This window comes from Prosopis cineraria, unplaced genomic scaffold, assembly GCF_029017545.1.
Source record: "Prosopis cineraria cultivar Desert tree isolate PC_DT_omini unplaced genomic scaffold, ASM2901754v1 PC10, whole genome shotgun sequence".
NCBI lineage: Eukaryota > Viridiplantae > Streptophyta > Magnoliopsida > Fabales > Fabaceae > Prosopis > Prosopis cineraria.
Genome location: NW_026555341.1, coordinates 9,874,858 through 9,901,547, shown reverse-complemented (window position 1 = coordinate 9,901,547; position 26,690 = coordinate 9,874,858). Strand labels below are relative to the sequence as shown.

The 26,690-nt window shown below is 32.4% G+C and overlaps 3 protein-coding genes across 4 annotated transcripts; 2 read left to right on the top strand and 1 right to left on the bottom strand.

The window, feature by feature from the left end:
- Positions 1–319: 319 nt before the first annotated feature.
- On the bottom strand, positions 320–4,282 carry LOC129322803 (UDP-N-acetylglucosamine transferase subunit ALG14-like). The gene is given in 7 exon segments (XM_054969201.1): positions 320–611; positions 749–808; positions 903–1,049; positions 1,776–1,882; positions 1,885–1,914; positions 2,008–2,226; positions 4,126–4,282. Coding segments are annotated over 6 exon segments (663 nt in total). The 5' UTR covers positions 2,150–2,226; positions 4,126–4,282; the 3' UTR covers positions 320–434.
- A 9,475-nt stretch (positions 4,283–13,757) lies between these two features.
- On the top strand, positions 13,758–19,191 carry LOC129321284 (uncharacterized). 2 transcript variants are annotated; one of them, XM_054967003.1, is made up of 7 exons: positions 13,758–14,225; positions 14,492–14,566; positions 14,677–15,193; positions 16,590–16,975; positions 17,472–17,707; positions 17,802–17,943; positions 18,781–19,191. In XM_054967003.1, the coding sequence occupies exons 1-7, from the start codon at positions 14,154–14,156 to the stop codon at positions 18,844–18,846; spliced, it is 1,494 nt and encodes a 497-aa protein (XP_054822978.1). In that variant the 5' UTR covers positions 13,758–14,153; the 3' UTR covers positions 18,847–19,191. The 2 variants fall into 2 exon arrangements, with proteins under 2 accessions (XP_054822978.1, XP_054822977.1); XM_054967002.1 differs by having other exon boundaries at positions 18,719–19,191.
- Positions 19,192–20,740: 1,549 nt separating this feature from the next.
- LOC129322075 (pentatricopeptide repeat-containing protein At1g62930, chloroplastic-like) lies at positions 20,741–22,960 on the top strand. The gene is made up of 4 exons (XM_054968111.1): positions 20,741–21,049; positions 21,172–21,653; positions 21,725–22,681; positions 22,810–22,960. The coding sequence occupies exons 1-4, from the start codon at positions 20,741–20,743 to the stop codon at positions 22,958–22,960; spliced, it is 1,899 nt and encodes a 632-aa protein (XP_054824086.1).
- Positions 22,961–26,690: the final 3,730 nt, after the last annotated feature.

The window sequence follows — 26,690 nt, the reverse complement described above, 5'->3', positions numbered from 1 at the left end:
GACTCGGTACTCACAAGTCATAATCTCTAAGTTCCTTCATCTAATCAAAACTTAGAATGAACCACAATTTTTTTTTTTTTGTAAAAAAAAGGAAAACTTAGAAAGAAATATGATACCTACAACTACCCGCACAAAGATGCCCTCCATAACAGCCTCATGCCAGCTCACGACTCAACCTAACTCACACGTGTCTTTGGCTTTCCATTCTTCACATTTCTACCTAATGCAAAGCTGATTGCCATTTCCACCATCTCTTCACGTTTAGTATGTTCATAATCATAATGTAACTGTCAGCTCTAACAAGAATTACATGCACAAATATTCAAACAACATATATCATTGTAATTGGAATGTAATTTTTTGGCACATAATTGCAATGTAATTTGAAGAAACAAAACAAAAATGTCGGATTTACGGAATCAGGAACTAATAAACTACATCAAACGACCAACATAGGTAGCTCGTGGATATTCCCTTTGCAACTGAGGCCATTGAACAAAAAGCTGATCGGCCATCCGGAACTTGTACAAAAGCAGGCCACTTAAGGAAAGTCTTCTAACTCTTGCAATACTCTCAACATAGAAAACTGATGACCACCGGATCCCCAATACCTGTACAATAGGTTATCCGCACATCAATAGCAACTTTATTTAGCAATTAAGTTCAACAAAAACAAATACTACCTAAAAATAAACGGGTTTAATGAAAGAAATTATGGGAAAAATTGCATGAGGAAAGGAATAAGAACCTTAAAAGAGAATGCAATTGCACATATTGGAATGCAAGTTCCAGGTCCATTGCAAAGAATCTGATATAGCAGCATAGAATTACAAATTTTTTTCCAAACTACCAGGATGACTGCACTGCAAAAGGAATCAAGCATATAAAGACAGACACAATACCACTTGAGGCCTAATTTTAATCATTAGCCACAATGCATGTATCATTGCAATCAAAGTGGTCCAAATTGAGGTTATATATGATTGACCAACTTCCCTGCTCCGATATATCTCCATGAATTGAGCAATATCGGGAACCCTGGTTCCATTCTGCAGTGAAACCTACTTCTGATCAGAATCCATAAAGTGGTGATATCAAACAAAAATTCACCTACCTCTCAACAAGATACGCATCGCATTTGCACCCATGTCAATAGAAGGGAATTATATAGAAGGAATAGCATAAAGCATACAGGAAATGCTGATTTCAACATCATTTTTTAAGTGGTAACAATTTCCACAAAGATTGATAACAGCCAAACTACATATAACAGATAGCTAGTTCATCCATGTATAACCACAAGAAAAGCTACATAGGACAAAGCAACAACCCTTAAAATCAAGAGTCAGCAAGATGACCTTTCAGTAATTATATTTATAATCATAAGTCAGGCATAACTACCCCACACAAAAAGAAGTTGATGGAACTAAAAGATTCTCATCAATTACATGAAAATATCACCACGCCAAAAGATTATGGCATCTGACCTCTCAATCTCCTACAACCATACAACACCTTGAACTGGGGGCACATAGGGTTGGTAACATAGGCCATAAATAAATCGACACATATGAAAAGCTGCATGAACTATCCCTCATAATCAACAATCCCCATGGACAAGGCACCCTTCAAGGTCCATGGAATTGATGCCCCTCTTTAGGTCATAACCCTAATCCTCCAAACTATAAGAATTTTGTTCACGATGGATAGAAACAGAATAAATACACTGCAGTTCATTGGATTTAAGGGACTACTCAAACAAGCAAAAACAGCACCTCAGCTGCAAGGTTGTTCTCCAGCAACTGAGCTTTTTGAAGACTCATATTATCTGTAGCTGCAGCAATATAGAATCTTGGAGTAAACCTATCTTTCTGTAGCACAACAGGAGATTAAGCATCTCAGCTGTATGACCACCTACAGTAGTGAAAAACTGTAACTAGACTGATTGAATCACCGTATATTGCTTTGATATGAATGAAGAACAGGACACATAGCAAAGGTTCAAACCTGACCCCAAAAGAATCAGGGTGCGAAGAGGCTTTGCAGCCCTTCGACTTAATGGTCTACTGCCCCATAATATCACATAAAGGATACGAATCAAGATCAAGGTAACAACAATGGTACATGAAAAGGTACTGAAGGAAACCATTTTAGAGACTGCATCCAAGGTCTTTTTCCATCGTAAGAAACTTCAGGTATTCAATCAATGCTACAATGACATCTTCCCTACAAAATTGGGGGAAATGCAAGGGGAGAAAAAACAATTAGTATCATAACTTCATATCTATTTGTGAGTCAACAGCAACTTACATTAAAAATATACATGTGTAGACACAAAATTTAATAAAATTTTAATTGCCAACAAATCCAATGATGAAAACTTACATAATTGCATAGAGGTGAGAGAGAATGACACATGCAATGTTAGAACAATTACAATGTCTAAAAAACAGGCTGCTGATGTTAAAAGAGCAAGTGTACAAGACTAGCTTTAGGAAAAATGGAGATTTGACACATAATCTCATTTAGTTTGTGTAGTGTACAAGCTAAGGCTCAATCCCCGGTGTGATATATCTTGTTAACAGAATGTAAATACAAGAACAAATCATATGAATAGGATATCAAATTAAATCAAGGCTTGTGTCAATAAACCAGCACGTGAACTAAGACAAGATACAGTACATCAGCCATGGCGGAAGATGACTAGGGTTCATTCAATGGAAGAGACCAGTATCAATCTATTTATAGAATTACAATTGAGGACCTTAGTTTTATCAAATTTACAGTTAACACCTTGTTATAAAAAGTTGTTTGCTTGGGGGGGGGTGTGTGAAACAGTATATGAAGGAAGAAGCTTGTTTTCTCCGGAGAATATAATATATATATATATATCGAAGCTGATATCTCCCTCTGTGTATATATGTATGGAAGGACGGAAGAGTAGATAATTAATGTTTAAATAAAAACATATACTGAAACTGATATATATGGTTATTTGAAGAAAGTGATATCTAATATGTTGAAGAATATATAATGTTTTATCACAATGTTTTATTTTTTGGAAAATATATATTTTTTATAAAAAATATATAATGAATTTATTCTATAAAGATCATGCAAGTAAAGGATGAATCGGAACCCAAAATAGAGTGGATTTGAAAGTTTGGATGAGACATGGGAATTTTGGAGACAATATGGTAAAAAAATAAGGTTTAGAGTTAGAAATGGTACTTCTACAAAGACTAGAAGAGACAAGTCCATATTATTAAAGGAATGGTAAAAGAATTGGGTTAGAATTGACTTGAACATTGAGACAGAAATTAAAGGAACAGACCATAACAATGAACCCATATATGGAGTGCTATAGCATATTAATTCCTTGAGAACTTTAATCCGGAGGAATTTAGAAAAAGGCTTGCTAGGTTTACGAAAATGAAAAGGGTGCAATAAATATGACATTCCCATAAATCTACTTGAAGCTCATGTGGCATGTCAAGCTTTTGATCCGAATGGAACTTGCAATGAAGTCTGATTTAATCAAGTTGTTCTGTGAACCTTATCCACCTAAGAGAACTTGGAAATGATCAAGGATATACTAGCAATAAGATTGGAAACAATTTGTAAGTAGTTCACATTTATTCTTTTGGTACAGGAGCTCATTGTAGGATGAAGATTTTCTCCCCTTACATTTGTTTACTTTTGTTTCATGCAGTGAGGGGGGTGGGGTTGGGGGGTTTCCATCCCTCTATAGATATCATGGTGCTATCATGTATCATCAGAACTTTAGAGCCAAATCATTTCAAGTCATATGAGTACTGTACTGTCGATGTTTTCTCTGGAAAAAAAAAAAAAATTGGCTAATCTGGACATCCTGAATTCAAGTGTACTTTTTTCAAACTGATTTTTCAAGACATTTATCCAATTACTTCAGAGGGTAATAAGCTCTCATTGGTGTATTTGTCGTGGATCAACCATAGTCGATATTTGACTATTAATTTGGTAGATATAATGAACAAAGCATTACATCACACTTAAAGCTAATACAGAACTCAGATCAAAGTCAGTGAAGAGATAGAAGCCGAAAAGTTACACAAGAAGGGATTACTTAAACGTGAAAACACTTACCTCCAGATCTGCGATGATCATGGCCGACGGAGGAAGACAGCACAACGACAACAGACGGAGCGAGTGCCGAAATGACCAGGGGAAGGCAACGATAAAGATCGGAGAATTTAGTTTAAAAAAAAATTAATGAACGGCTTAGATTAAAAAGTGACGGACAGCCAAGATCCTTTCTTTCTTAATTGAAACGATGCGCTGGGTGGTGAGCTTCATTCAGACCTTCACATCTCAATATTTCATCGCCAGGGTGCCGAACATATATTTTGCCTTATAGTATATATTTAAGATATTTGTTTTTAATTAAAATTAAAAAATATATATCATTTATAAATTATTCATTTTATAATAATTTTTTATTATTAATATTATTGACATATTAAAATTCACCTATTTTAATTTAATTAGATATAAGTATATTAAGTATATAAAATTAAATATATAAGTCTTACCCATAATCTTGAAAAAAGATGACTTTGTTATTTTTAATTTTATTTTATTTTTACCAATTCATTCCTTTGGACTGATATTTTTGTCAATTTTTCAGTTCTTAGATATGCGATAGCTATAATATAATTAAGGATGCATATGGGTTAGGTTGAAATGGGCTCCACCTTAACTCCATGCCCAGCCCAAATACATACTTAAATATTAGGTTGGCGGAATGTTTAGGTTGGGTTTGACCTTATGTCAAAAAATTATTTTAAAATATAAAAATAATATTATTAACTAACAAAATTATAATTATTTAAAATATATTTTTAAAAAATAATGTTAAAATTTAAAGTAATATTTTTTTAAATTGTACATGATATACAATTTAAAAATATTTAAAAAGATTAAAAAAATTGAAATAACAAAAAAAATCTATAATCAACATAAAAATAATATAATATATAAAAAATATTAAGTAAAATAATACCATAAACTAATTAAGTTTTTAAAAAGTTGAAAAATATAAAAATAAATAGATATTTTTGGATTGAGCAGTGTTGGGCTGAGATTGACCCCAGCTAATGTCTAGCTTAACCAACTTTAACAAGGTTGAGCTAACCAGGCCACCAAACAACCTATACAACCCTAAATATAGCTTCTTATTGGATTGTTGTGATTTCAAGCCTTTAACTATGTAAACATTAAAAATTAAGCAAACACAAAGACTCATATTTGATATATATGTATTTTTTTTGTTTTTTCAAAATATCCTCATAGCTAATAGCTATAAGATCAATCTTTCAAAAAATTTGAGTGATATATAAGGGATTATCATCTTTTAAACAATGCTCTCCATACATGTTTTTATAAATCAAATTCTAAAATGATACTTAACGTTTCAAACTACTATCACCTGCGTGTCATATTCTTTTAATTATGGAATATTTTATATATATAAATAAATAAAAAAAAATATATATATATATATATATATGTGGTTTAAAATATGTGAACATGTTTAAGCTATGTGTTTGAACTTTCAACACATGGTAGAGTTTCACAATTATGGCCTCCTTTTTTATTACTCCCTCCATTTAAAAATATAAAATATTTTTTAAAGAGTTGTATATTTAAAAATGTAAGACATTTTTAATCTTTTGAGGTGCAATCATTACCTTCTTTTTAAAAGTACTTTTGATAGTAACTTTATATTTATTATAGAGTCTTTAATAGGAGTAAATATGAAAAGATAAAGTTAATTTAAAAATAGGTAATTATTTTATTAAAAGGTGAGATTTAATTAAAGATATTTTTTATTTTTAAATAGAGAGAGTATTATTTAAAAAAATTATGTTGAGCTTCCTAATTTTACGTGGCGCAACCAGTAAACCACAATAGAGTGGGTGCAACTGCCGCAGCCTCACTTTTTGCTGGGTTTCTAACTTTTTTTTTTTTGTGATTGAGTTTCTAACATGGACAAAATAATAAATAAATTTTATTAAAATAGACAAATGAAAAATAAATATCATGAAATAAAGTAGTTATTTTGAAGTATCTAGGAACTAATTTGACATAAATTTTTCTTGCAAAATTACTTTGTTGATTATCAATAAAATGAAAGATAATAATTGTTAAAACCTAAAATGTAATTGTTAATAAAAAAAAGTAAAATTGTTAATATAAAAATTGTAGTTGTTATTTTAGTCATGCAATAATAAGTACTCCCTCCGTTTAAAAACATAAGATATTTTTAATTAAATCTCACCTCTAATAAAGTAATTACTTACTTTTAAATTAATCATACATTTTCATATTTATTCCTATTAAACAATCTTCAATAAATATAAAATCATTATCAATAGGAACACTTTTGAAAAAAAAAGTAATAATTACATCTTAAAAGACTAAAAATACCTTATATTTTTTAACATTTAACTTTTTAAAATATGTCTTACATTTTTTAACAGTACACTTTTTCTATTAACAATTTCAACTTAATAATTAATAATATCAGTTAATGTATTAACAAAATTGTTGATTGTAAATTCAGTTTAATCAAGTCAATAAGAATTATACTTTATATGTTAACAAATTTATCTTCATTATTAATAATTTTAGTTTAGATTTTAACGATTACAGTTTTTATTATTTTGTAAAGGGTTAGAAACATAATTTTGCAAAAAAAATTATATCAAATGAATATTAAGGGACTTCAGTATAATTATCTCATTTTATAGTATTATTATGTTATTTATCTATTTTGAAGCAATTTATTCGTCATTTTTTCTTTTAATATTTGCACGAGTGGGAAAAAAAGAACAAAAAGAATAGTTTCTTTTCATGACCAAGTTAAGAAAAATTGGTCAATACAGGTGAGGTGACGCATTGTGACCAAGAGATGGCGCATGGCGAGGAAGCTCCGGCCTTAATGATAACCTTGTTGGTTTCTGGGACTCAAATGAATTCAGTTTTTTATTTAGAAAAATGGTTTTAAATACTGTAAAAAAAATGGTTTGAAAGGATCAAATGACAAGTATACTGCATTTGGATAAAACGATTGAGATTTTAAAAAAAAACAAAAGGTACTTTAAAATAATTAACTTTTGATGAGAAATTACTAAAATACACTTCTGATTTAATGTTTTATTTAATATTGAAAATGTATAATAAGTCTATATTAACAAATTCAATTAGGATTTTTTGCAAATATAACTTCTTTTTTTTTGCCTGAATAGTACTTTCTTTAATAAAGAAACTGAATATAAAAAAATCCACAAAGCTAAAGAAATCTGAACATAAAATGGACCAAGAATAGTGAAAAGAAAAACTACAAACAAAGCACGGTTAAGGTAACTAATACCTTGCTTAGCAAACCCAATAGAATCGGAAACATGATTAACAAATCCATCAACATCAAGATCAGAAGCATCACAGTGCAAAATATCCAGTAAATAGGATGGAGCAAACTCCAATCAGATGGCATGGAACATCCTCTTTTTACCACCAACTCCTAAAAAATCAACACCTCTATTCCCTAACCTAGCAACTAAGGAAAAATAAACATTTTGCATTTTAGACTTCATGATCAAAAGATCCTGAAACAGGTCTCTACAATGCCAGTCACAACCCAATATAGAGCCTTCCACCATTACTTTATATAGAATCTCACAATCCATCTCAAAGCAGATTTTTTCATCAGCAAACCTCCTCCTCAACATCATATTCTCCTTTAGTGCCAAACCCTTAGCCATTAGAGCAGACTCGGCTTAGCAATACCTCCACAAAAAGCATCATTTCCCCTTCTACACACAACCCCCACTCCTACGCATTTATTGAGCAAATCAAAACAACTATCATGGTTCATTTTAATACAACCTTCATCAGGAGCAACCCAATGACTTAAATGATCAAATTTGTTAATTACCACCTTCCTGCTAGATGCCTTGCCTTTCTCCTCGGCATTCCAGAACTCCTTAACTTGTGCATGCACCAAGTAAATCACTTTCAGCATTAACCTTCTCTCCATTAAACACCCAATTACACCTACTCTTTTAAATCTACCAACACATGGTAACCAGAATTGACTTACCATATTCATCCAAAAGCACTGCAATCCACCAACATTTCCTCCAGCCATTTCTCCACCCTTACCACACCCGCATCTTTAAAGTGAATTCCTAAAGAACATCCAAGCCAACATTTCTTAACCCAAGGACATAGGAATGGGAAGTGCTCAACAGTCTCAATCTCTTTGTTACACACTAGACAAAGAGGATCATGAGCATACTTCTTCTTAAAAAGAGCATTCTTTACAGCTACAGCTCTATTAAAAATTCTCCACAAGAAGTGCTGAACCTTTGGTGTAGTAGCCACCTTCTAAAGTTTCTTTAAAATGCGGTATGAATTGCTAGGCCTACATTCATATTCATCCTCCTCTTTTCTTTTAGCCACAATATAACCAGATTTAACTATATAACACCCATTTTTATTGGCCAACCACAAGCAAGAGTCAGAGGAGTTAATTCTAGACAAAGGAATGTTCAAAATAGCCTCCCTCTCTCCATTAGAAATTCTGTCAGCAATTAAATCCAGCTTTCACATTCTATCAAAAATTAGATCAGTAACCTTCAACTTCCTCTCATCATCATTTATAGTATCAGCTTTCAACCTATGGCCAGTTAAATCAAGGATCCAGTAACTTTCCCAAATTCTCACATCAACTTTATTCCCAACCTTCCAACAGAATCCTCCTTAAGTAAGTCTTGACCCTCCAAAATATTAGACCAATACTATGAAGCTCGCCCCCTTTTCTTGGCTTACCAAAATTCACATTTAAAAAAATAGATGCTTTTCAACATTTTGCACCGCACATCTCGAGGATTAGTTAGAATCCTCCAAGCAGTCTTAGCAAGCTTTATTAAAGCACTTCAAATCTCTAAATCCCAATCCACCGTCAGCCTCAGGATTAGCAAATTTAGCTTATATTATATGACCAAACTAAATAAATAGCCCATCATTTATTATATCTTTTATTATGACTAATTTATTATAGTTTTTTAATAATATATTATTGTATGTCAATGATAAACTTATTAATTTTTAATGATAAACTCCTTATATATCAATAATAAACTTTTGCATATCAATAATAAATTTCTTATATATCCATGTACACCAACCACATTCCTAAATTTTTAAAAATTTAATTTATATTTTCTGAGTATAGAATTTTTTTGGCTAATGAGTCAATTTATCCATTCAATTATATTTCGATACATCATTTTTATTTTTTAAATATACAGGGAGCTATAATGAATCTAGGGAGGGCAAGGGGCGACTGCCCCATAAATAAAATGCCCTTTGAAAAACATAATTTTTTTCCTGTAAAAGAATCAAAAATTGATTATAGCCTCCCATTCATCAAGTTCTGGGTTGTTTTCTCGTAGTGAGAATCACGCCAATTACCTAATCATATTTTGATAGCTTGTTCTTATTTTTCATTCAAATATTTTTTTATAATATATTTTTCATTTTTCTTCAATAATCTTCTACACTCCTTCAAAAATCATCAGCACATCTTAATAAAATTTATTCATATAGTTTCAATTATCTAATCTAAATAATTTTTCAAAAGTTTTCAGAAAGCTTCAGTTATTTTTTGAAACTACCTAAAAAATTCTTGAAAATACATTGAAAATTTTTAAAGATTAATGGAAATTTTGAAGAAAGGTGAAAGATAATTGAATTTTTTTTTAAGCATGCGTTGAGGACTTTTGAAGAAAATTGAAAACCCTTCTACTAAATACTTTTGAATAAAGGTGAAAAGATGATTGAATCTACTAGAAGATTTTTTTCTTAAAGATATGTTAACGACTTTTGATGATTAATATTTCTTTTGAAGAAAAATAGAAAACTCTTTAATAGTTACTGAAAACTTTTGAAGAAGTCTAAAAAAAATAATTGAAGCAACTCAAAGGTTTTTTTTTTTTTAAGATGCGTTAAGGACTTTCAAAAAATACAAAAAATTATTAAAGATATTAATCATATATTCTAAAAAATATTTTTTAAATAAGATTAAAGTGCATTCTTATTCTTGAATTATTCTCCAAGGAGTACCTAATGTCTTAAACAATTTGTCTTGGCAATTTTGCTTATAAAATAATTAAAACATAGCATATTTACTTTTGACATTAAATATCCCAATATTAACCATTAAAAATACTAACTAAAACTTAAATTTGATAAAAAATACACCTGTCATACCAAGTGAATCAAAGTTAAGGTATATTTTTGTTATATTTTAATTATTTTAAAGGCAAAATTGCTACAACATAAATGGTTTAAGGCATTAAGTGCTTCTTGAAAAATATTCAAGGAGAAAAAAAATACACTTTAACTTTCATTCACTTGGTAAAATAAGTGGTATTTTTGGTTAAACTTAAGTTTCAATCAACATTTTTAATTATTAACATTAAGGTATTTAACATTAGAGGTAAATATGCTATGTTGAAATCATTTTAGAAGCAAAATTGTTATGACAATAGATTAGAACACTGTGTGCTTTTTGGAGAATAGTTCATCTCAACCCAATTAAATAAGTAGATGTCATATAATCAAAATGTGATAGATCATTGGCACAAGTTTGATTATATATTAAAAATGATGATAATATGTTGCAATATCATGGGAGAATAACAATAAAAGTCTCAAACTACATAAATCATGATTAAACAATTGTCTAGAGCTGTTGGGGGACAAATGTGGAATGGAAACTAATTAATAAAATCCTTTTAAAAATTTGCTTAAATCCTAGAAAATGATTAAGGTTTGAATTCAAACTTCAATCAACAAAAAAGCAAAGTTTTCTAATAAACTAATTTAAATAAATAATTATTTATTTTTTGCAAAAATAATCCAATAAAAGGAACTCAATATTTGTTTAACTCAGCGTAACAGGGCGAGTCGGTTGTTTTCAATTACAATTGGAGCACACTTCTCCTCCAAGCCTATTTCACTAGCCCATTTCATTCCTTAATATTTATACATTAGGAGCTCTTTTTATGTGAGCAATGTGAAACTTCTTCTTTTAAAACACACACATAATAACTACAATATTCACCCACGGTACAGTTGCCAGGTTCACTCGCAACAACAAGTTCACTCACTCTTCAACCTTCAAGGTACCTCTATCTCTCTAATTCAGTAAATCCTTGCATGAAGAAATGAGTTGTTTAGTGCTCATGTTTGTTCACACGCAGTAAGTTCTTGCGATTTACTAGCATGATGTCTTGATTTTTTTGCAATTTTTCTAGGGTGTTAAGGCTACTAGTCCAGCTCATGAATTAATATTTTCTACAATTTTTTTGGCCTTTTCAATTATAACCTTTTATTTTATTTTTGATTTTGATTATGTGATTCATATTTTATTTGCAGTATATTATCATCTAATGTTAATATTAATGAAGGTAATAAAAAGTCAATTGATGGAGAATTAACTCCTTCCTAATTTTGATTTGTTTTATTTTAAATTTTAAAATATTTTAATTAATTTATAATATTTAATTTTTTTAGAATAAGACTTACGCGTCCTGTCTTAAATAAAAAATGAGAAACCGAACTTAAAGATTTAAGTGGAGCTAAGCTATATTCCAACTTTACTTGTTGCATGTTCTCTTCTTCTAATCCATATATATGTTAGAATCATTCTTCTTTTTTCTTTTGGTTTGCCTTTTGGTGAATTTATTAACCCATGATGATTGCTTCATTTCAGATATTTCTCACTGCCTTTGCCACTTCCTCCCGTCTTCATTTTTTTCTTCATCTTTTCTGTTTTTTATTTTATTTTTTACAAACCTGCTGAACCACTCAAACCACACCGGTTTAAGCGGTTTGCTACCGGTTCCGATATTTTCAGGTTTCTTCTATCTCTTGACACCCCAATGGATTCCTGAAAAAACCAGCCTGTCCGGTCCAGTTCTGACATTATGAATTCGTTATTTTTCAATTTTATTGTCGTCCTCCCCAATAACATTCGGCATTTGCTCTGTTAGCGTGCAACCTATTATGCCATTTTTTTTTTTTGGGTCAAAACCTATTTTGTCATTTAAATGACAACTAGACAGTTTTCCCTATATTGTACGGATTGAATTTAAAAAATTTTAAAAATATATCTTGAATATTATTTATATTGACACATTTAAGATTGTTAAATTTTTTAAAGTTTCTCTATTTAATTATTTTTTATCTTTTTAAATATTTTGTTCATATACATCTTGTCTTTATTTTTAAGCCTATAGTAAATTAGAAATATAGTTTAAAAAAATTAAATTTTTAATGATTTTATCATACATGATTATGGCACGAAAACTTCTGAACATTTATCCTTTTATTTTTTTAAAATAATGCAAAAAATGTGAATTATGTACTTTTTTTATATTTGAAATATATAAAACATAATTATATTTTTTATTTTGATTTCATGTTTATAACGTATTGCCAGACAAATCATACACAAATGTTTTTCATTGAAATTATATATAATTATATGTCTAACAACCTAAAAGTGAGAAAATTAATCTTTGTAAATTGTTAAGGTTTGATAGAAGAAAATGATAAATAATAATATAAATATAGCCATGTAATATAGATAAACACTCATTAATAATATGAAAAAGTTTTACAAATCGATATATTTTTATTTCATTTTGTGATAGTGAAATATAAGATAATTTTTCATCATCCAGTACAAGTAACAATAAAGATGCTCGCCAAGAGGTACAACAAACTTTTTCAAATACTCAAGCCCATGCCATTGATATTCCATGAAAAAACTGAGATAGATGGAGTTACTGCTCTCATAACACTTAAAATTTTATATTTAAAATTTAATAATGAGACGTATGAATTCTTAAAAATAGAGACTGGAGAATATTGAGAGATGCAAAATAAATAAAAAGTTAAGACAGATGGAGTTGCTACTCCCGTAAGACTTGAATTTGATATTTAAAATTTAATGATGAGATACATGAATTCTTAAAAATAGAAATAAAAGAATATTGAGAGACACAAGATAAATGAAAAAGTTGAGACACATGGACTTATTGCTCCAATAAAACTTAAATTTTATTTTTAAAATTTAATAATCAGATTCACGAATTGTTAAAGATAGAGAATGAAAAATATTGATAGATGTGAGATAAATGAAAAAACTGATATGGATGGAGTTACTGCTCCTATAAAAGTTAAATTTGATATTTAAAATTTAATAATGAAATACATGAATTCTTAAAAATAGAGATCGAAGAATATTTAAAAACACGACATAAATGAAAAAGGTGAAATAGATGGAGTTACTGCTCTCATAAAACTTAAATTTTATATTTAAAATTTAATAATAAAATACATAAATTTTTAAAATAAAAATTAAAAAATATTAAAAAATGTGAGATAAATAAAAAAATTAAGGTGGATAAAGCTACTACTCTCTTGAAACTTAAATTTTATGTTTAAAATTTAATAATAAAATATATGATAAATAAAATGAACCAACCAATAAAAAAATTAAAATTTAATCAAAATTAATTAATCAATAGCATTAAAAAAATTCTGACCAATGAGTAACCTTCGACCAGAGTTGTGCATATATATATATATATATATATATTGACGACGATGATTTTGATGATTCGCTTTTATTTATTTGATTGATCGTTTTGACCAATTTCCCCCTATTCTTTGATCGTAGTAGCACTTGGTTGTGGCGGTGGGTGTTTTTACAGTGATGTTTGAGGCGTGTCAGGGGCAGGTGAAGCTCCCTTCAAGTACCACAAACCTCGTGATTCCCAGCCGATGTGGAGGAATCAAGGTGGAAAGCGCAACGTCCGCTTCGCCCTGAAATCTGAATTGGATTCTTCTAATTCTGAGGTTGATCGTTCGCTTAAAGAATTAAGTATTCGCGAGGAGGTTGATGGCGAGAACTGGACCATGGGAACAAGGACGGTTTGGAGCTGAAGAATGAAGTAGGAAATGACACGGAAAATAATCATGTGGATGATTCAAACAAGGAAGGGGACAATATTTTTAGTAGACTGCATAAGCTAATGAGGGATGCAGGAGAGTCGGAATTGTCAGAGGAACAGCTGAGTATAAATGATCAATTGCAAGGGGACGAGGTGATTTGGAATTGGCAATTTACGTTGCCATTTTTTACCTTGTTCTTTTCATTCCTATCAAGCATAGCCGAGGGCTAATTTAAATTACGGGATTTAGGATTGAGCTCCATTAAAAATAATCTAATTGAAATTGCATTGGAAGTCAGAATTTTGAATCCTTTAGTTTTCTAGAGTTTTTGAAACGTTGATTTTTATATGGAAATATCATGGTATTGATGTTGATTGTCTTATTTTCTTGCTGTCTCACTGGTGATTTTGTTTTTCAGTTACTTGCATTGGAGTCAATTTATGGAGAAGATGTCTTCAACCTCGAGAGATGGAAAGCTCTCCGATGTTTTCAGGTCTTGCAGTAACACATTAAACTAGTCTGACAAATGATAATTCTTTTTTCTTTCTTCTGACATCTAATCCTGGCTTGTGTATTGCCCCCTCCCCCATTTCTGTGTCGCAGATACGCATACACATTGAAGTTTTAGATGAAATTTCCATCACAGCTAAGCTGAATTCTACTAATGAGCATAGGACTGCTAGCACCAATGCAGATGACTTCTCATACTCTTTTGAAGTTCAATATCTTCCACCTATTATTTTGACATGTTTATTGCCAAGGTCATACCCAAGCCATCAACCACCGCTTTTTATAATTTCTGTTAAGTGGTTGGACTCCACAAGAATTTCTAGCCTATGCTCTATGTTGGATTCAATATGGACTGAGCAGCAAGGGCAGGAAGTTATATACCAGTGGGTAGAATGGTTACATGGTTCTTCTCTTTCTCATCTGGGATTTGAGAAAGAGATTACTCTTGGTCCTTATGGCATGAAACATGTTGGAGATGAGCGCGCAGTCTCAGGAGCTGTGTCCCTAGAGTTTGATATTCCATCATTACAAAATTACAACAATGAGAGAGATCACGAGAACTTCCTTAAAGAAATGCATGAATGCTGCATTTGCTTCAGTGTATATGCAGGTAATTTCTTATTTTAGCATGGCAGAATTTTGTGGTCATTAATAAGTACGTTTGGCTAATTAGTGTTTAAAATGGTCAAAGTACATTAATAAGTACATGTTTTGATCCACTTGCAAATCTTCCATTTTCTTTTCGTTGGTGGGGGTACAAATACTATACTAGTTGGTCATGTAGAGACTTGGGCTCATTTTTTATCTTAGCAGGTAGCAGTTCTCAATAGTTTAGGGGGATGGTCCCCTTGGCTCATTGTCTGTGCATGTATTGAACAATACTAAAATTTTTATCATCGTTCTTTTGTGTGCATCATCTCTTTCCAATTAGTATCTGTAGATACTTTCACATGTCTCTTGAAATGTGCATGATATGCCAAATCAGAAAGTGTCATTCTTGTGTTTTGTGTTCATTAATATTGGATGTTTAATTTTGTGACTATTAAGGTAAGAATTCAATTATGGACCCAGGCCTGTGATAGAAAACTCACACATAATGCTTACCTGTTCACTCACTTATACACTTAATCACTTTCCTCATTTTTTGTAGTAGTCTAGCTTATGATGGCCTATCTTTTAGGAGACTAATACTAAATTGTTATTCATTTCACTAAATTTAACATGTATTAGTTTCCTGCATTAAGGTGCTATTATAACCTTGCTATGACTTTTGATGGGTGACACTTTTTTCCATTTCCTTAACAAGTCTTGTGGCTGATTGCTGACTTAAATTTGTATTCCTGCCTTTTACCCTGAGGACAAGGTGTCACTCATTCTTTTTTTTTTTTTGGGGGGGGTTATCAAGGGGCCCAACCCCCTTAAGGTTTATACTCATTAGAATAGGAAAAGAGAGAAATGGGATGAGTTGATTCAACAGGAACAGAAGGGGTAAATTAGTAAATGCAAGCATGTTTGTTAGGGGAGAGAGAATTGGGAATCTGAGAATAATATCGTTGTATAAGAGTGGGAGAAGTGTAATGAATTTTGGAGGGTCTTGTAGGAGAGGCTACCATCTCAAGAGCTAGAGTGTTGGTGTCTGTTTTACTTTATGAGTTTTCCTTTGTATCTCCTTCGATAAATCACTGTGTTAATGTCAGAATCATCTTCTGCACAGTTTTCTGGTTCAGCTGAGTGTAATTTCAGTGCAGGTGCATTACTATCATTTCTCCATATCACTTTTATCTTGTTTTACATGGATAGATGCTATGTTGCCTGAGCTAATTTAGTGCATTGGTACCCTTTTTCCATGTCTTAATCTCCTTTGCTCTGTTGGCTTGAAATTTTTTTTACTTTCCACTTAATATATTATTTTTTGTCGCATGCATGCATGAGTGCTATCCACTCATTTCAAATGTCTATAACTTGAACAGATTTGGGAACTAAGTACTTTCTTTGTCATCAAATAGGTACAGAGTTTGCTCAATTATCGTGTCTGCATTATTTTTGCCTAAAATGCTTGAAGACTTTTGCCCAGATGCATGTCAAAGAAGGCACCATCAATAATCTTCAATGTCCCAATTCAAAATGTGCTGTTATGATTCCACCTGGTCTGTTAAAACGCTTGCTTGATGATAAAGAGTATGAACGCTGGGAATCTTTGATGTTGGAGAAAACACTTGCATCAATGTCTGATGTTGCTTATTGCCCAAGATGTGAAACTCCTTGTATAGAAGATGAAGAACAGCATGCTCAATGCTCTAGATGCTTCTTTAGCTTTTGTACCCTTTGTAGGGAGCGACGCCATGTTGGCATAGCATGCATGACCCTAGACATGAAACTCAAAATTTTACAAGTATGTATTATGGGTCCATATCTAGTTCTTTAGTCTAGTATCTTGTTTTTTTTTTTTCCAGGTTATTTATTTCGTTTTGTCTTTTTCCTTGCTTAAACCATAGGGATAGATTCTTCTTAAGTAAGTTATAGTTTCAATAATCTGAAATAAGGTGCAATCTTTATTTTATCATTGCTCTATTACTTCAAGAGTTGCAAGTAATCTTCCTACAACTTTTTTGTCATCTACGGAAAGTTGCCTTTCTAATGTGACAATGGTATTTTAAAACACTATTAGGCTTCCATCTTTTTGCTTGTAATTGGTTAGGATAATCTGGTAACTTTACTTTTGGGATTTTTTGCTGATATATAGTTTGCCCTGTATTGAACAATCCAATGCTGCTAGTTTCCTAATATTTTAAGTAGGATTGTCTAGCTCTTGTACCTGTTTATCATCATCCTGCCATGTACTGAATAGTTTAATGTCCCCAATTTCTTGATTGTTGTCCTTGTTACAGGAACGCCAGAATTCATCTCAATTAAAGGATGCTCAGAAGCTGAGGGAACGTGAAATGATTAATGAAATGCTCAGCATCAAAGAAATTCATCGCGATTCTAAGCTATGCCCTTCTTGTCAAATGGCTATTTCCCGAACTGAAGGTTGCAATAAAATGGTTTGCGGTAATTGTGGTCAATATTTCTGTTACCGCTGCAACAAAACACTTGATGAATCTGATCCTTACGGACATTTCAGGTTTTGGTTCTTAAAATAGCTTGAAATTCCTTTTGCGCTTACAAAATTCTTTAATTACAAGGTCTATATAGATCTTATTTTTTATGCATTCAAGGGATGGGTACTGTGACTTGTTCCCACAAGAAGAGGCTTGGCAAGAACGCATAAACTACCGTCAAGTGGTAGGACAGTTACAAGCTGAACTCTTTTTTCAACGTGGCCAGCGATGTCCTAATTGTCGTCAATTTAATGCAAAGGTGTGTAAAGCTTTTTGGTTGTCACTTATCAAATTATAATGAGAAATCATCTAGTTGTTGACAAATTTGAATAGATTTATTGAATCACTGAGTTGCTTGATTCATAAAATAGGGGAGATAATTGAGAGAATCAATTTTTTTTTTTTAGAGAATCCATTTAAATAGTCAAAGGAAAGGTGGTTATGGATTCTAAAAATAGTTTATTCTTATCACGGTTTACATTATTTCTGTTATCAATAAGGAGTAATAACTGGCAGTCCCTCGTTTGTTTTCTGATCCCCGTAGAATATTGTTACACAAATATTATGCTACTACCTGCTATTTGTACTACTTCAAGGAACATTATGCATATGTCATGATCTTTTACGTTGGGTTTTATTGCTAAACGCATCTGCTAGAGTTTTAGTTGTGAAATTGCTCTTGACTAAGGTTTCATCATTTGCTCACTTTTGATGGGAACATGGGAGGAGCTGGAGAGGGAAAATAACATCTGAGCGTCAAAGGCGCAAATTTTTTAGTGAAGGTTTTTAAGGAAGTTAAACTAAAAGCTTCGTAAACTAGAAACATTAGGCTCTAACACGCATGTCCAAGTGTTAAAAGACTTTAGAGAGTGGTGATCATAATGTTTTTTAATTGAATTCCTTAAGCTAAGGAATTGGCGGTCAAATTTAAGCATTCTACGGGCTTTTATCCTAATTTTCAGTGGAAACACAGCTCTTCTTGACGTTACTGTGATATCTTTCTTTCTTTCTCCCATTTTTGGGACGTTCAACAGATTGGAAACAATAACCACATGTTTTGCTGGCATGCCAAAGCCATTATTGCTACTCTTGCAAGGTGATTGTTAGGCGTAGCACGCAGCATTATGGACCCAAGGGTTGCAAACAGCACTCCGATGATTAGTGAGGAGCACAATTGTTGTATCCTGGTGGAGATGAATTTGCTTACAATGCAAGTTATGAACTCATCGATATACACGATATAAGATATGGCTACAATTACATGTCCATGCAGGGCTGTCAGAATATATTGGCAACTGGCTTTAGTTTTGGAATAGACTGAGTGGAGAAATTAATGCAATTGTGGACTGTTAGATTGATTTTGGTGGCCTAAATTTAGCTTGTATCATTAAATTTTGATTTGAAGGATTTAGAATTGCTGTGAAGACATAGTGAGGGGAAATTAAGTTTCTTTTGATCTGTTGTAGTTTGCGTGATAAATATTAATCAATGAATTCATGCGTATATACGTCTTTGGCATAGCTTACAAAACTGTGAAGGTTAGCTGTAAAAAAACAATGATATACTTGCAAAACTAAAAGATCCCCGCTGGATGCACTGGTTTATCTAAGCAATTCATGTATAATTTTTATACAATGCTGAGGATAGAAATCATATTACCAAGGATTACTTGGTTATCAACGAAAGTGAAAATGGATAGAAATTATAGAAGAGCTAAACTCATGCTCATTGCTCACGATCTCAGGTGAAAAAAGTATAAATAAAATGACCAAGAGTGAAGACGGTTAATTGATGATATTAGATTTTTCTACGTCTTCAATTTATTTCTGACCAACCTACGTCTTAAAATATCAAAGCATGTTTCATTGAATATAAGTTTATACTCCTTCTATACAAAAAAATGTAAGGTATTTTTGACTGAATTCATCTTTAATAAAGTAATTGCCTACTTTTTAATTAATTCTATATTTTCATATTTATTTCTATTAAACATTTTAAAATAAATATAAAATTATTATTTATAGGGCAATTTTTTAAAAAAATAATGATTACATTTCGAAAGATTGAAAATACCTTATATTTTTTAATATTCAACTTCTCAAAAATATCTTATATTTTAATGAAGGGAGTAATAAATTAGAGGTTAAAATATACTTGATCTTCTTATTCTAACTTTAAATAAGATTTTAATTTGATCCTTAACTTGATAAAATTTATTTTCATTCCTGTAAACATAACACTTAGTTTTAAATGATAGATTTTTCTAATCTTATTACTTTTAAAAAATTAAATTTAATAAGGAAACATTTGAAAATTTTATCAACATTTAAAAGTTTATATGACAAAACTAAATGTGTTAGAATTAAATAATTAAAAAAATATTTTATAAAATTAAGAGATAAAACAAAATCTTGTTTCAAGTTAAAGAATTAAAAGTTATTAAAAGTATACCTTAACTAAATTTACTATGTATAAATCATAATTTGTAATCATATAAAAAACATTTTCATATTTATATTAATATAAAAAAAATTGTTCTCCAACTTTGTGATACAATATAAAACGGCCAAACACGTTTATTGTATCGGCTAAACACACATACAGAAACTAATTAGCTTCTAAATAAGTTTTGCATCCCCGTACAGTACGGCTATTCGGGAGACTCTTGGCATTGCGAATGCTCGGCTCCGGGAGCCTCACAGAAGAGTTGAAGCCGCCGGTTGAACTTTCGTTTCATTAGAGTAACAAGCTTTTGGTTCTGCAAAATCCATGTCTCTATCAGTCCATCTCTTTCTCTGTCTCCTTCTAACCACACTATCGGTGACTGTAATTGCCCCCACCGACTCGAAGCACATGTCCGTCAAGGCGAGTTTTGGAGGCAAGCTACATCCTTTCGGGGCTTACTGTTTACATACGTCAACCCATTGATTCTGGGCTATTTCTGAAAGATAGGAACTTGAGAGCAAAACTAGGCTGCTGGGGCGGAGAGCTCGCGGCAACTGCTTTTGGTTGCGGAGAGTTTTCCATTTTTCCATGGTACCGTGTATTGTGTATTGATGGTTGTATATCCATGTCGACAAGATATGGAGTTGAGTCCGCTTTGCTCCAGAGCAAAGTGCTCTCTTACAAAACAACGGTTACTTAGATTGTATTATGCTGCTTCTTCGGCAGTGATGTTGGAAGACCCTGTGTTTGATGTAAGTCCTAGAGTAGATTATGCCAATGTAATGGTCAATTTTGGAAGAAACAGCGTGAGACCTTCAATTCTTCAAAGAAAGCGTAGTTTATTTCCTATAGTTGTCTCGGTGATTAAAACCTCAAATTGGGAGGCTGAACTTGCAAAAGATAAAATGTTCTGGAAAGCTGTAAGGCTGTATGGATTTTTTCATTCAATCACTTCCTTCAAAATTATTATTCACATTTATGCTTCGGCAGGAATGCGTATGGAAGTGTTTGCTTTGCTCAAAGATATTGTTGGATTCTATAGGAAGGCCAAGTTCGATACATTCAAATTGTTTCTGACTTTGTTAGATTCACCTCAGCATGTGGAACGATCAATTGTGTGTGTGACATGCTTATAAAAGTACTTGCATCCTATTCCATGCTTGATGATTCATTTGATGTGTTCATGAGAATTAAGCATTTGGGGTTTGAACCTGGTGTATTTTCATGCAATTTCTTGTTGAAATGCTTGGTAGAAACAAACAGGGTGGAGTTGGTTGGAAAATTATATGAAGAGCTAAAAATCTCAGGTCCATCACCAAATATCTACACCTATACAATTATGATGAGCTTCTACTGTAGAGGAGATTGTGGGCAGGATGTAGATATTAACCAAGCAACTGGGATTTTTGAAGAAATATTTAGGAGTGGGGAAAATCCCACCGTTTTCACATATAGTATTTATATTCGTGGACTTTGTAAACTTGGTTCTGTTGCTGCCGCTCTGCAATTTATTCGTGAATGTAGGTATAGAAACCAGCCTCTCAATAGCTTTTGTTTTAACTCTGTAATTTATGAATATTGTCAAAGAGGTGCAGTTCACGAAGCTTTGCAAGTCTTGCAAGAAATGCGGAGCTTAGGAGTATTGCCCGATGTTTGCAGCTACAGTATATTAATCCATGCATTTTGCAAAAAGGGGATATAGAAAAAGGTCTTGACTTGATTGAGGAAATGGAACTCTATAATTTAGAACCATCCATAATTAGCTATACCTCCCTTATCTATGGTCTATGCAAGAGTAAGTTGATGGATGTTTCAATGTCTATGTTTCGGAACATTGGTGCTTTTGGATGCAAATTTGATCATGTTGCTTATGAAACTTTAATCAATGGATTTTGCTGTGGAGGTGATATGGATTCAGCCAAAAAGCTTATGGAGGAGATGATTGCTAATGATCTGGCTCCTACTTCTTTTGGTTTCCAGAGTATAATTGGAGGATTCTACAAACTGGGACTCTTAGACAAGGCATTGGAAGCTTTATATTCCATGCTTCAAGGCGGTGTCTTGCCAAATACCATCACTTGCAATTTTATTATTGATGGACTCTGCAGAGAAGGCCGTTTCATGGAAGCCTTGACACTACTGGAAAGGTTCCAAGACCAAGGAATTGACCTAAACTCACGTTCATATAATGCTGTCATCTACAGGCTGTGCAAGGGAAGACATTTAAAAAGGGCATGGGAGCTCCTTCCAAGAATGATGAAAAGGAATGTACTTCCAGGAGTTGTTAATTATACAACTCTCATAGATGCTTTTGCCAAACAATCAAATCTGAAGAAGGCCTTATGGTTATACACAAAAATGCTGAAAGTTGGAGTCACTCCCAACACCATCACTTATACAGTCCTTATTAACACCTATTGCCGAGTGGGCAGAATGCGTGAAGCATTTGGTTTTTACAAGAAAATGATAGAAAATGGTTTGAATCCAGATCATATTTCGTTTACATCTTTAATAACTGGTTGTTGTCGTACTGGACACATGAGAAGGCCTGGGTAGTATTCCAAGAAATGTTGACGAAAGGCCTTTTGCCTGATGTATTTACCTACACGTGTTTGATAGATGGATTTTGCAAGTTAAACCGGATAGATATGGCCTCATTTCTGTTTGATGAAATGAACAGAAAAGCAGTTACTCCTAGTGTTGTCACTTACACTGTTCTCATTGATTGGTGCCGTAAACATGGATATGCAGATCAGGCGCATAGGCTGTATCGTGAGATGAGAGTAAAGGGTATTTCACCAGATGATATAACTCACAGGGTTCTTCCGTGAGGTGGTGGAGTAGAAGCCAAGGTTGCATGATATCTTGATGGTATATGACACACATTTTCTTCTCATGTTTGATTATTTATTTACGCTAGTGTACTAAATTTTTCTCTTTAATTGATGGTCCATTTGAAATAATAAGATCATTACTTACAAAGTGCTGTTAATAACTGTAACACTCATTATTGTGAAAAAATCATATTTCTTGCATCCTAATTTCTGAATTTAGTGTGAAGAAGTGTTTTTTCTTTTTTTGAAGAATTAAATCATATTTCCTTTGTAGTTATACTTTGCAGGTTTACATGTCACTGTGAAATGGTTGACAATATGTTTATAATGCATGAGAAGGAAAATTTCATTTGTAAGGAAAATGCTAAAATAAATCATCATGCATATGTTTTTATGTGAACTAGTCATGACTGTTTTGCACCCACATAACCGCAGCCAATAACAGAATTTGGATTCATGTCTTAGTCCTGGTGATGAAGTGGCAAGGTTTTCCTTGATGGCAATGTCTTGCTCCTGAGGGAGAGAATGATCAGTATTTGAAGTTAAATCTTCACTTACCCATATGTTATTCTTCTTCAGGAAAGCAAGCTTCATCTCTCAATTTGGGGATCTTATCTTCAGCCTGGACCACTATGAACTTGGACCACAACAGTTGGTATCTATTTTTAGTTGCCTTTTCATTATGCAGAGAGCTGCAACGTGATGCTGCTTTGCACCATGCAATGTAATATGTGGATCCAATGTGAAAGGAGAGGGACCAATTGGTTTAGTTCTTGCCTGCTTGAAGTTGATATTGCCAAGCCTTCAGATGAGATGACACAACAGTAGCGAGGGCAATGTTCACTGTAAGTAGAGCTGGGGATTTCCCATTTGCTGCTGAAAGATGCCATTGGAACTCCTTGTCAGCCCTTCCTACTCCCCTTGAGCTTAGCTTGAGAATTATTACTCTGGTTAGTTTGCAGAAAACTACGTTTTCTTTGCTTTGTTTAGAGAGAAACAATTTTCTATGACCTGTATTTTTTTACTTTGTTTTCAGTAATGGTTGATTTTCTTAAAAAGTTGATAGAGAATTATATATTGGGTCTTGTGCTGGGAAATTTACAAGGTGCCTGGCGGGACCCCCCCCCCCCCCCCCCCAATTTTTTCCCCCTTTCGTATGTCTATAGTAACTACTTTCATGAAATCCAAGAAAAATTAGTTAAAGTAAGTTAAATGTCATAAATTATTACTGCTTTCCAAATTTATCATTTGCTTAGTCTAATTCATTGAGTTGGGTGTGGGCTGGAAGAGTCATAATTTAAGTCGAGTAAAAGAGACAAGGGTATTTTTATAAATAAGTTGTAGTGGTTCATTAAATGTTGGAAGGGATCTTGTACTGAAGACCAATGTGTAGAACCTTATAAATAGGACTAAAAGGAGTAATATCCAAGAATTGGACGCGGATGGAGGAAAATTTGACAATGCATCCAACATTGCTTTGCCTGTCGCAGAACCTTTTTTTTTTTACAGTGCCAGTCATTTTCCCTTTACTTTTTTTTTCCCGTTCACTCCTGCCAACATTGCTTTGGCTAGCCTGTTTGGTTTTAAGCCTGTGCAAGTTTAAATGTGCTCATATAATTCTCCGCGAGTCCCCTCCTTTTTGGTACACAGTCTCATCTTTGACATTTGGTTGACTACCACTTCATTTTTTTTTTTTTCAAGGACTTGGTACACAATCCCTGTATAAATTACTTGATGACCTGTGTCACTCTCGCACTTACATCCTCCACAAAAGTCTATGCTTACACATAGCTTTAGAGTTTAGAGCCATAGTCTACTTATATATATTATTTAATTAGTGTATGCTCTGAGTGAATTCTTTTAGAAATCATTGTTAGTGTATACTTGACACATAGAAGAAGGATTAAATAGCTGCCGGAGGTTACTTGATCATTAATTTTTGTCAGAGGAGAAATTCTCTTGGGAAGCAAACATTTGTGCGCTAGAAGTCATGCGTTATAAGAACTCTGAATTTGTGACGTATTGACTGAGATGTTTATATTGTCATCCAATGAAAAGCTGTTTTACTTCATCACTATTCAGTAAGTCTTGCAATTTGCTGAGCCTATATTGATCTATTTGATATGAATGTTTATTTCTTTCTCAAAGCTGCTGGTAATTCAATGGGTTGACAGTTGAAAATTACATTATTGAGATCAATATCACGGTATCACTCTGCTTCTCTTCCTGAAAACTTCCTGGGCCTGCTTACCAGTGTTGGGATTTAACAAGACCACAGATTCTGCAGATTCTGGTGTCATTCAGTTGCAAACGGAGGTGAACCTTCTAACATTGAAGAAGTTGTTGATTGTGTTAGCTGGCTGATCACACGCAGATATTACAAGGTGTCTGTATCTAATGCGCTTTTATAGCTTGATCTCCAATTTGATGTATGTACGTATATACTGCTAATATATAATAATATTATTTATAGCATCTGAGCTTTTGCTTGTCTTGAATCTAAGAACATGGATAAAATAGCATCGAATATGCAAATACACCATACTAGGTGCCTTTTAGTAATTCACTCTAATGTAGTCAAATTTATTAACACTAATATTTTAAATAATACTTGTGGAAGGTCTGAGTCTGAGTTATGTAACTTCCCGCCATTTTTTATACTTTGTATAGTTGGAAATGGCTGACATTGATATTTATAAGGAAAATATAATTTAGGTCCCTGTACTTTTTCTTTTATTTAAAAAAGTGCAGGAACCTATAGTAAACATGAGCAAAGTACATGAATCCGAAGTTTTTTTTTTCATATTTAAATGCAAAAAGATTGCTCAAAAACGAGAAGAAAGTGTAGAAACATAAAATGACATGCCACTTGCTTCATTAGTGTACTAGTTAAACTTTTAATATACATATTCCATTTAAAATAAATAGATATAGTCTTGAAAACCTTTTACCTCATTCCAAAGTTAGCTTGGGCGTTAATAAGGTAAAGCTTATTGGGAAAATCTCCAATTATGGGATTGATGGGAAATCAGCATGAGTAATGGGTGTCTTCTGGTAATATCATTGGTCATTAATTGACTAATTTTATGTAAATGTGATAGGATAAATAAATTCAATTTGTTCATTTATAGGCCGTATCATATGAAAGCTAAATAGTATGAATTGGTTATTTTTTAACTCATTATGCAATTCACTAATTGTGGACTGTAAGTTACCTGATATTTCTTGCTATTTTTTTAGGTTCAAATTTGTGGATGAAACAAAATTACCTGGAGGGGCTCTTTTTTTTTTTGGTGGTAAGAGGGGCTCTGTTTATTTTAGACCGGATAATATTGAATATAACATGTATCAAATATTCAAATGTCAGATAACTATTAAAGCAAAAAAGTCCAGAGGAGTTAAATTTTTTTTTTTGGGGGGGGGGGGGGGCACGGGGGCAACGTGAATAACTAAAATTTCAGTGACTGCGTTTTCACTTCTGCTATTTCCGGTTCCTATTATCCTATACTTCTCAAATATTTCAGTGACTGCATTTTCTGCACCTTGTATGTTTTGCAGCTACAAGGCTAAAGCCTAAAAGGCGATCACAGTAGCTTGTTACAATAATTGTGGATAAATTCAAATAGGTGGAGAATGATTAAAAAATACTTTGAAAATATGTAAATGATTAGTACAGTATGGAAACGTGATAATTATTATTAAGTTTTTTAAATATTTATTTGTTATT